The sequence below is a fragment of the Cucumis sativus genome, chromosome 4 (genome assembly GCF_000004075.3).
Source record: "Cucumis sativus cultivar 9930 chromosome 4, Cucumber_9930_V3, whole genome shotgun sequence".
NCBI lineage: Eukaryota > Viridiplantae > Streptophyta > Magnoliopsida > Cucurbitales > Cucurbitaceae > Cucumis > Cucumis sativus.
In genome coordinates, this window is record NC_026658.2 from 1,243,549 (window position 1) to 1,255,387 (window position 11,839).

At 31.8% G+C, this 11,839-nt stretch overlaps 2 protein-coding genes across 4 annotated transcripts; one reads left to right on the forward strand and one right to left on the reverse strand.

Annotated features, from left to right (window-relative positions):
* Positions 1-1,285: 1,285 nt before the first annotated feature.
* LOC101206481 lies at positions 1,286-3,784 on the forward strand. Of its 3 annotated transcripts, none has more exons than XM_031884894.1 (4): positions 1,286-1,444; positions 1,796-1,926; positions 2,060-2,156; positions 2,863-3,784. In XM_031884894.1, exon 4 carries the CDS (start codon positions 2,900-2,902, stop codon positions 3,287-3,289), a length of 390 nt encoding a protein of 129 aa, XP_031740754.1. In that variant the 5' UTR covers positions 1,286-1,444; positions 1,796-1,926; positions 2,060-2,156; positions 2,863-2,899; the 3' UTR covers positions 3,290-3,784. The 3 variants fall into 3 exon arrangements, with proteins under 3 accessions (XP_031740754.1, XP_011653002.1, XP_031740755.1); XM_011654700.2 differs by having other exon boundaries at positions 1,796-1,912; XM_031884895.1 differs by lacking the exons at positions 1,286-1,444; positions 1,796-1,926 and having other exon boundaries at positions 2,036-2,156.
* A 4,485-nt stretch (positions 3,785-8,269) lies between these two features.
* LOC101206247 (indole-3-acetic acid-amido synthetase GH3.17) lies at positions 8,270-11,095 on the reverse strand. Its single transcript, XM_004152117.3, has 4 exons — positions 10,437-11,095; positions 10,253-10,354; positions 9,326-10,155; positions 8,270-9,150 (listed from the first exon to the last, which is right to left on the reverse strand). Exons 1-4 carry the CDS (start codon positions 10,736-10,738, stop codon positions 8,549-8,551), a joined length of 1,836 nt encoding a protein of 611 aa, XP_004152165.1. The 5' UTR covers positions 10,739-11,095; the 3' UTR covers positions 8,270-8,548.
* Between the last annotated feature and the right edge of the window lie 744 nt (positions 11,096-11,839).

An 11,839-nucleotide genomic window follows, 5' to 3' on the forward strand; every position in this document is an offset into this window, starting at 1 on the left:
TGTTGTATTTCAAATATATTTGGAGTTGTTTCAAATGCATTAAGGATCTTAATTTTAGTATGTACTCCATACCTTAATTTTAGTATGGCTTCTAATAAGATAAACATTAAACATATTTTATGTTTAAGTTTCTTTTATTACAAAGTATATATACTTCATACTATATATATAATAATAATAACAATTTTAGAAGAAAAAGAAATACTACATTTTTCCATACTTTATGTCTCTTAAGGAAGTGAAATTATGGTATGGATAGCTCAATTTTGTTGGGTTTGTGGACAAGTCCACAATTTGAGTGAAGGCCCAAAACAGATGTGAGATGGCTCACTATGGCCAATTGAAAACCACTTATATAAAAGAGTTAGGGCTACTTAAACTTTTGTCCATGTCCATAAAAGCTATTTAAATTGGTAGAAACGTCCATGAAAATATCTATAAAATATTTCTTAAAAGAAAAATATAAGAACGTATAATTTACATTAGTAAATAAATATAATATATTTACATTAGTGATTTTCACGTGATATCAACAATAAATTTGTTGAAAGAGGGAAGAAAAAGTTGTATAAGAAAGATGTAAAAGATGAAATTTGTTTAAAGTAATAATAACTTAATTAGACAATTTATAATGACATCAATATAAAAAAATTAAAATAAAAATTATGGCATTTATTTAAAGGATATTTTTAAAAATAACAAAACAAATTAAAATATTTACAAGTTATAGCAAAATTTTGAATTTTATAAATGATAGTCTTATCACTTTAACATATCAGTTATAGAATTTGTTATAAATTGTAAATATTTTGTAAAATTTGCTATTTTTGAAAAAAATTTATTCAAATTATTGAAATATCTTGATCATGATGTTTGAATGACTAACTATCAGATATTTCTAAACCCTAAATTTAACTTGTATTTGTATATTTATTAATTACAAAATTGAGTATTCAAATATCTCTAACCTTGATGTCTCTGCTTTGTACTTTGAAATATTTTTTTGGATAATAATTAAGTTGATTATTGTCTTTATGTTTGTGAACGTAACTATTGTATTGTCACTAGACTACCCGTGAATTTTTGTATTGATTCTCTAATACACTTTTGTACTTATCATAATTTGATACAATAATAAAATAAAATAAAAGAAGAAATATTTTTAAAAATAGTAAAATGAATTAAAATATTTATAAACTATAACAAAATTTTAGATTATGAAATTACAATTTTGGTATAGTAAATATTTTATAAATTCTTAAAAATTTCGCAAAAGTAAAAAAAATAGATAAAAATAAAAGACGGATTTCTACTTCTTTGTCTCTCTTCCTCTTCTTCCCTTTTCCTTCTTCTCCTCCACGGCGGCGTAGTGCTGTGTGGTGACGGCGAGATTAGCGACGATTTGTTGTTTCTACTTCTGCTTCTGCAAGCAATCGGCTGTCAGGTACGAAAATCATCCTCTTGTAATCGGTATCTATAAATTTCTCTCTCACTCAAACAACCCAGATCGTTCTTTCTCTCTTTCTTCTTTTCAATGCACTTTTTTTACAGGGTTTTTAGTTTGTTGTTGTTGAATACAGATGGGTTTTGATAAGTTGTGTTCATCTTTGCTTTCTATCATTTCTTGTTGTTCTGATTAATTTTAGGCTTATGCGAACAAGTAGAAAGAAAGAGACTGATAGGAGGGATTTGGGTTGGGTTTTTTTTATGTTTAATTTTTGTCAGATTGTCGATTTTTTACTCTTGTACTAAAAAAAATTCTAACTTTCACAATACGCGAGGTTTTAATGGGCAGGGATTTACTGTGGCTGTGAAAACTGGTTTGACAAAGGATTTGGGTGTTCATCCTATAGCGGCTGAAGAATTTGTCACCATGCGAACTCCTACAAGGGAGATTCGTAGAAATCCTGAGGTTTGTTGACAATTGTAAGCCTGTGCTGGTTGACCAATTTGCAATTTTTGATGCTTCGACTAATAAATAATGGATCATTGCCTTTTAACAATTTAGAATGCACAAATTGGCTCGGAAACTGATATCATATGGGTTACTATCTGTTAGGAGAAGTCAGAATCTGAGGCTAAAGATGCAGCAGGGGTATAAAACGGATGCAAGCTTAATCAATTTGTAATTCGAAAACTTTAGTCAGTCCTTTCAGGTATCCACTCTCTTGACCTACGTACCATTTATTGAGTTCTTTACAAGTGTGATGTAACTTTCATTGGATTTGTTTCCACTGCTCTGCTACTACAAAGTTTATTACTTTCAGAGCTAGAAATGTTGATGTCAAGTTTATTGATTAAGTGTTATTTGATCCAGAAGTTGAGAAAATACCATGAAACTATGATGATATACTTTTACGTCAGTGAACCTAAAATTGAAATGTCCATATATTTTCAAAGCCATGGAATCACTTTTTTGGTGTATCCACTTGAGATTATGTTGAAAATGGATAATTGAAAAACAAGCAATGCTGATATTAGTTAGATTCCATCTGAATGCCACTGGAAATCTGTAGATTACTCTACAAAGTTCATTCACAGAGAGTATAGCCATCAGAGAAGGATATGGTCAATGGAGAATAAGGGAATTTTTCTTTACTTTTTGGTGTCAAGGGATGGAAGTTTTAGGCTATTTGAAAGACGTGAATCCACAAACCTTAGTTTGTTACAATGTATTTGTTCTTAAGTGTTGTAATCTTCTTAGCTTTGAATGGGAAATAAAAAAAATACTATGTGTATATGCTTATCATCCAGCGTTTTGAGCCTGAACTATACATTTATTTTTTCTTCATACTAATCCACGAACGTTATTCTACCGCTTTTTGCTACTCTGCTAACTCATGGAACGTTTTAACATTTCAGATAGGTAACAGGGATTTTGAGAAAATCGCTGCTGGGAATGACGCTATTAAAGCGCTATGTATTGCGATTATTCTTATCTTTGAAGTACATAACAGCGAATGTGGTAGATAGAAACAATGGACGAGTCGTTGCAACTGCATCCACAGTGGAGCACTCCATAAAAAACTCACTTGAATGTGGCCGGTCTTGTAATGCTAAGGCAGCAGCAATTGTTGGAGAGGTGTTGGCTATGCGACTCAAAGTTGATGGTCTCGAACAGGGGCAAGGAAGAGGGATTCACGCAGACATAAAAAAAGAAATTGAGAAGAAAGGCTTCAAAAACCACACAAAAATCTGGGCTATAGTGAACTCACTAAAGAATAACGGAGTTAAACTCATTCTCGACAACAATGTTGACGACAATGCAGCTCAATCGAACTATCAATAAGCATCGAAAAGCGATCTTATTGTCCATCCCTAAGAAAAAAGTGGGTTAGGCTAGAGCTCAACCATCATGGAAGACTAGATGCTGCTAAAGTGGAAGGTACTATCTTTATTAAACATCAGTCACTCATGATATTTGGAAGTTTATGAAGCAGAGACAACTTTATATCTCCACTTATAAAATGCTGGCATGTTGATATAGTGATACCACAGCCCACTTGGGCTAATGATAATGTTATCACACTAAAATGGCCTTATATGATCATCAAACTCTACACTACTTTCTCCTCTTTCATCCCGGTTTTTACTTTGTTTTTTTTTTCTCCCTTTTACTGGTTTAAGAGTTGTATAGAGATTAGCTTTTGTTTTCTGGTTTAAGAGGCTGTCGTTTTCTTGCTCGTGCTGTTTGATATCACACTGTTGCGTGAAAGAATTGTAGAATAGAAGATACTAATCAAGTCTTTTCAGGTTTTTGAATGAAGATTCCATTTCATAAGAATTTCATTATGAATGTTACAGCTTATTTTTAGAAATTTGTTTAGGCTTTAAACATTGTTTTCACCGGAGTGTTAGTAGGGGAAAATTTCAGTAAATTTTGTGTAGAGTCGAAGGGTTGTTTAACTAAATTTTACCACTACGAGTCAAAATTTGAGATGGATCCCTAACATCACTATGAATTAAGTAAACAAGTGAACGAATGTTAGGTTTTGGCAAATAAGAAGATTGATGACTTTTTGCAAAGATGTAAAGTTCACACTGAAAACCAGAACAATCTATTTCTTTAAATAAATTTGAGAACAAATACTTTAAACAAAAGAAATTTGAATGTTCTTATATATGATACCAAAGAATTAAAGTTTCTTTAACTGAGGAAGAACTAATAGTACTCAAGCCATGAACTTATTATGAGTAGTTGTAACATCATCAAAGTAGTAGAGCCCATCAAGCATCCTAGCACATCCAATCGTCTCGCTCGAAATTGATGCTAAAAGGCGTACAATGGGAGTCAAAGAAGGTAACACTACCGTTAGCATCATTGGAGATTTTACTAACAGATAACAAATTGCATACTAAATTGAGAAACGTGAAGAACATAATACAAAGGAAGTTTTGGAGTTCAATGAATAGTGTCTTTCCCTACAATGGAGGTGGAAGAGTGGTTCTTGCTAGAATTCTGCCTCTAACCCCATCAAACTCTAACATTGAGTCCAATAAGGAATTTGTAAATACAACCCGTCTTCCACAATTTCCTTGTACTGTTTTTTATCCTTTGTAGACTTCCATTAATACATATCGAAAAGGTAAAATTTTGCCAAATCTTTTTTAACCTCATTGTCGAATATCACTTAGCTAGGAAAGAAATAAGAGAACAAAGAAACGTTTCTTTCTTTATTTAATTACAAGTGTGTGCACGTGTGTGCGTGTGTGACGCAGTGGGGGTGGAAGTTATAAATGAGATGGTTAAGAAATAGAAAGGGAAATGGGGGTATGGGGGGAGCAATGAAATAGGTGTAGGGTTGTGTGGAGGGGAAAGGAAGGGTCCAATTTGTGAATGTGCTTTCACTTTCATAACATGGGGAAAGGGAAAGGGAAAGGGAAACCTTATCTTGAAACCTAAGGAAAGGAAAAGGGAGAGGGGACACCCATATCTTGCTCCCTCCAAATACTAAACGCCCCACTTTCTTTCACCTTCACGCCCCAATAATTCCATTTTTTTTCTTCTTCCTTTTTCCTCCATGCAGCCGTGCACAATCATTTTCACATTTCTTCTTTCTTTTTTTTCCCCCACTGACATCTTTTTTAGTCTTTGCTTTTTCTCTTCTTCTTTTTTTTATCTGTCTTTTTCTATAAAGATAAAAATAGTTTTATTCTTACCTTATAATTTAGTTCATATATACAGTTTATGAGAGTTTTGTTTGAAGGTTTAATCATAAACCCCATGTACAGTTTATGAGAGTTTTGTTTGAAGGTTTACAGTTTATGTTTTAACACTTTTCCTTTTCAATACAAACAAATAGAGTATGGAAGACCGATCTTTAAAATCAATAAGTATGATTGTTTTGAATATATGATCAAAGTCTTGCATTGGTTTGTGTTAGATAAAGGGGATGTAAATGAGAACAACGTTATCTCCATTGGTATAAGTTCTTTTGGGTTGGAACCAAAATTGAAGTCATGAAGGTCGTTTATGTATCTAAAATGGATAGTATAAAAAAAACCCTAATTTCCATCAACAATATACCACGCTTAAACTTTACTATTTATTTATGCTATATTTTAAAACTAGTTTCTTTAGAGTAAAAGTGATAGGATACACCACACTCGATTGGAACCCTAATATGTCCATCGAAAACTATATGAAATGTTGACAATGAAGATATGTAGTTTATATGTAGCATTTTGACGAAGAACCAAAGATAACGTTGCAACTTTTGAAAGAGGGGAGATAAAATAGGGTGAAAAGAAAAAGGAAAGGGTGTGTATGTGTGGTGAAAGGAAAGAGTGGAGGGTGTAGGGCATTTGTGTTGAGAAGAATGAAAGAGACATCCAACCCTCCGGGAACAGAGTCAAAGCTCAAAGGCCAAAAACACACAACTTTGCCTTTTCTTTTATAACATTTCAAAAACATATATTATTACACCTAAACAAAAAACCATCCATCCAATTCAATCCAATCACACACACGTGTGTTTATTCCCCTATTTCCTTAATTACTTTCCTTCCTTTTTTTTAGTTTCGAAATGATACACTCTTAGTTTTTAGATTTTGAAAAACGTTTAGGGTAAAAAGTGGGTAATTATAGTCATGACTTATAGTAGTGATTTATGTTTAGAACGTAAATTATGTTAATTTAGATTATAATGGTATGTGTGTTTGAGGTGTAACAAATAGTGAGAATTTTTAAGTGGTATGACTTCAAACTAAATGACTAAAAGTATAACATTTTGAGATCAAAGAGATTAAAAATGGGGAAATCCTAAATTTACTTTTCCTTTTTTTTATATGGATTTTTCTCAATTATTTTTCTTTGTATACTGTCCAATTACTCTCGTCCACGTGGGGAAAACCTATAAATTCAAGTTTCTACCCAACGCTTTGGAACACTTTATTTCGTTTTTAAATAATTCAGCAATCAATTATTGGATTCACAATTAATTTATATAAATTTGGCCTTTGAATTAAGAACTTCATTTTGTTTTTATAATCCAAACATCAAACTAATTGGTCAATTAAAAAAAAAAAAAGAAGGAAATTTTCCCTTTTCAATCTCTCTTATTTTTTTCCTTAAAATTTAGACGTGTGTTTATAATGCTCATCTCTATCGTTTTCGTTGTAAAAAATTATGATCCCCACCATTTGAGTTTAGAATTAATTTTCAATGCATCTTTTGTTAATTAATATCATGTAATTTAAATCTATCTTTACTTACTATCATCAACTTTTGGATTAATTATTTAGTTTTCTTTATCTTATTTATTTATTTATATATATATTATGACTGTAATTCTACTCAAATTCTAAATGAATTTATTAATATAACTTGACACATATTAATTATATTAATGTAACGTGTACTCTATTTTTAACATTAAAGTACTTAATACTTTACCTATAGATTTGATTATTGTTTTTCTTTCAATATAATTTATTTATAATTCAAATCTTAAGAATATATATATATAGACCATATGCTCTTGTAATGAGACAAATTAATTAACAAGTTGATTGTGTCAATTAACTAATTATGAAGCCAACAAAAAAAAGATAAGCAAAATAACACAAACACTTGAAAATCGACAACAGAGAATTACATTAACGTTGTTCACTAACAAAGATTAGCTACATCTATGAGTAAAGAGAGAGAGAGAGTTATTAGTTTTACTATTAATGAGGAAAATTATTTCAAACTATCCGTAAGTAGACACTTTTAGGTGCACTCCTTTAAATAATCCCAAGATTTTAACCGTAAATAACAAAAGTAGTATAAATGCAATAATACAACTTAGGTATTGAAATCAATTCCAAATTCAGTGATTATTACAAGAGATGACTAGATAACAGATTCAAGACATTTCAATATATGAAAGAGATAAAAGATATATTATTAAAAAAATGGTCGATATATAGGGTACGCTTCGTACACGATACATGTTTAGTTTGCATTAATATGAAAGAGGGAGGGGAAATGTAGGGAAAGAAGAAAACAAAAGGATGTACTTTAGGGGTGAAATGAGAAGAGGGAGCCACAAGTAATAAAAGGAGGAGGCAATGGATGGGGGTGGGGGGGAGAAGAAGAGGAAGAAGAAGAGGCAAAGGCAGCCCAAAGGGTTGGCCTAAGCCTTAAGCCCACGTGCTGCACATAAATGCTCTTCAGACAAAACTAATCCCACACTCTGCCCCCTTTCACCTATTTGCCTTCTCTCAATCTTCTTCCCCTTTCTCTTCTACAGTTCTTCCTGTCTCCTTTTTGTTCCTCTCATTGTCCCCTCTCCGCCGTGGCCTCTCCTCCGCCTCGGCCTCCATCTACCGTCTTCTCCCTCCCCTTTTTTCTTCTCTTTTGTTACTCTATACTCTTTTGCCTTGTGTTGGAGAAAGGACTAAAGTTTGTACCATCAAAGTATGATGTTTTAACTTTAACTTGTGTATTGTAACGTTTGTTTTCTTTTGTTATGGAGTTGGATTTGTTCCCATTTTTCTCCTAACAAAACCACTTTGACTTTAGATCAATCAATCAAATAAGTAAGGCAGGACATGTTCAAAATCCCTATTCAAATTACTATTAAACAATCTTGAGTGGTACGAGGAGAGAACTTCTTATCATTTTTTGGTTATTGTGTTCATTTACATCTATCCTAATGAACCGTTTATTAGTAGTTTGTTGATTCAATTTTTACGTTCATTAGCAATTTAAAAGTATAATTCGTTTTTACTTGGATTGCAGTGATAAAAGGACTAAACTTTTTAACATAAATGATACTAAAAGAAAAGAAAAAACTATTACTTTCCAGTTTGTTCAAATAATTCCCACACAAATCTGGCAAGAAGGAGAGAACAAAAAGACACAAAGTTTCTATAAAAGAAAAAACAGCATAACAAACTCTGGCTCTTTTACACAATCAATTCAAATCTGGGAAGAAGTAAAATAAGAAGAAGAAGAAGAAGAAGATTGAATCCATCCATCTCTAGAAATGTTTCCCAGAAAAATGAGTCAGAAGCAAAAAGAGAAAAAAAAGACATAAAACACACTAACAAAGATTGATTGTCAATGAGAATATTGACCTCTAAAAGGCTCCCAAAATGGTGTTTTCTTGCTGAAATATCTTGCCACAACTCTAGAATCCAGAATCTTTATAGCTTCTTCAGATTTAATGCATCTTGGTGTCTTGTATTGATTAACAGAAGAGCCTTGTGAAACACAAAAATCCATTAGAGCATCAAAAGCTCCTTGTTTCACCACTCTAATCTCCAATGGCCCAATTGATTTATCTTTGCTTCTACACCTTCTATAAACTGAATCCAATGATTCTTCAATACTTGAACAACATTCTTCCATTAAATCCACTTCAACAAGTTCTTCAAAATTCTCATAATTACTTCCTGATCTTTTCTTCATCTCCCAAAACAAAACATAATGCCCTGGAATTGATTCTGTATCTGCATAACTTGTATACTCTGTCAACAAAACCCCAAGTGGTTCAACTAACAATTTTGCCTTTGTTATTGCATTCAACAAATCATCTTCATTTGTTTTGTCTGTATCAATACTTAATACCACATTCCTTCTATGCATAAACTTGAACTGTGGTGCTTTGTTGTGGAAGCCAGTTACTTTTAGTATATCACCAACTCTATATCTGTATAAACCTGAACCCACCATCACCAGAAAAAGAAAAAAAAAAAAACAAAACAAAAAACAATGTGGGTCAGATCTAAAAACACAAAAAACAAAAAAGGGTTTCTTTTTTTCCTTTTTTCTTTTCTTTTCTTTTTTTCTTTCTTTTCTTTTCTTTTCTTTTTTCTTTTTTTTTTTTTTGCTTACCTGTGAAAGTAGTGACCACCAATTCATAATATTGACCAAGTTTCACATCAACAAGATCAACTGTTTTGAATTCCTCTTGAACAGAGGTGTTTGTTGTTCCATTGCAATGGCTTAATTCTCCATCATTTTTCTCCACAGGTAAGAATTCAAAAAAGGCCATATTTGGAAGGAGTGTATAAGAAACATCACTAGGTTTACTCAAAGGATTAAAATTAATCCCAAAATAACACTCAGAAGAAGCATACATAGTGGAAATTAGAGGAAGCCCACCACTATAGAACTCAAGAGTAGGAATATATTGAGCCATTGACCCAGTTACAATGACTTCAATATATTTAGTTTTAGGCCAAAGTTTCTTAATTATACCTTCCCATGATTTCTCACCACATAACCCATCAATCAAATCAGCCAAAACAGGATTTGATTTTGTAAGGACTGAAGAAACAGAAGCTCTACAATTTGGGTCACTAATCCATTGACTCAATTCCCCTTTTCTTATGTTATCACTCAATTCTTTCCAATAATCTTCTAAGAATTTGATAGCTCTTAAAAAAGCAGAAGCAAAAACTGCACCAACTCTTAAAACTTCATCTCTTTGTACTAACCCACAAAGCAATTGACAGTACATACTTTGTTTACTGTCAGAACAAAGAATTGTTTCATCAGGACTTGTGTACACATTGTACTTATTGAAAGGCCTGTTTCTGAAATTTTTGCTTTTGTAATAACTTGTCAAAACTGGCCTTGCCATTAACCCAGATGGGGTACTCATTTCTGGCTTTATAAACAAAAGATACATCCCTTTTCCTTCTTCTAAACCATCCACATACCTGAAAAAACAAAATTTCAACAATTTTGTTGTCTCTATTGTTATAAAAAAGCAATCAATCGATCAAAATAATAAAAAGTTTACTGTTTTATTCATACTTGTTTAAAACAGGTACAAGGAGATTGTAAAAGAATGTCTTTCTGTCCAAATCTTCAGCTGTTGATGGCATCATTTTGGGCTGTCCTCCAGAAGTTCCTGAGCTGCAAGATTTCAAATTTTCGTGAAGATATAATAATAAAGTTAATAGAAGAAACGAAAATGAGGGGGTTTTGGTATATATACCTTGTGAGAAGCTCAGTGATGGGTTGAGATGAAATGATGTGAGAAGGTTCACCATTGGCAATTCTTTCAATATAAGGCTTAATGTCTTCATAGTTGACAACAGGAACAGAGTGTTTGAAAGTTTGGAGATCAAGAGAATGGGAATGATGATTGTGGAGGAAAGATTTGAGATATTCTGTGTTGGAATTTTGTATAAGAATCTTCTGAATCACTTGTTCTTGAATTTGCTTTGCATTTGTTGTAAGATCTTCAAGCAGCTTCAAACCAGATTCATTGTTGTTGGGATCAAAGTTAGGCAGCATCTTTACAGCAGGAAGAAATTTTTGAAGAAGAAGAAGATGAACAAAAAGGATAATTGACTTTTAAATTTTGAACATTGCAATGAATGAAACAGCAAAAGAAAGGTAGCTTTTTCCTTTTTCTCAATCAGTTCATAAGTATAACTATAAACTGACAATTTTCACTATGCAAATTTTTTCTTTTCTTTTTTTCTTTTTTCTTTTTTTTTTTTTTTGAAGGGGATTCTGTTTTCCAGGTATCTGTAATGGGAGGGAGGCAGAAGGGGAAAGGATTAAATAACAGATTCTGAAGGGGGTGTTTTTTTATATAAATAAAATTAAGAGGTGAGAAAAATTTACAAAAACGAAAAACAAAAAGGAAATGTAAGGGAAGAAGAGGCTATGGAGGTCCTACACATGTGGCCTTGTCTGCTAAACTCTGAATTATTTTTAAAAATATGGTTTAGAAATACAAGAATAATTATATATATACATATACACACACACATATATATATATAACTACAGGTCAAAACTACCTATTAAGTGTCTATATATATTAGCAGATAGCCTCATGTTTCAATGATTTAAAGAAAAATATGTATGTGTGTATGTAAAACAGTTTTTGTAAGTTCATTCACTCAATTGTGTTAATCACAATTTTACTATAGATAAACTCTTTTTTTAAGTTTAATTATCTAAATTTAATCTTTTAAGATTTTCAAACGTTACCACAAAATTTATCACTTAATTAATATTTACTATTCAAATTTAAAATCAAACTCATAACGTAACCTTTTAAAACGTAGAGATCAATTGACATGCATCCAATGTACTAATGCGCATAAGGTGTTTGTGTGGTTCACAAATGCTTCTACATAAAAAGAAGTTAAACTCAAAACTTAAGAGTGTCAAAGTGGGTTTACAAGAGTAATTGATGTGACTTTTCTCCTTAGAAGTAGGGGGTTGGATCTCGTAGCTTAAGATGTTGGGAAAATAAATGTTTGATTGAATGAGAAGAATTAATTATTAAGTATAATTTGAACAATAAATGTGAGAGTTGGGTTAAAGGTGTTAGTTCTTAGAATACTTGAATTTATAATATGTATGAATAAAGAGAGAGAGA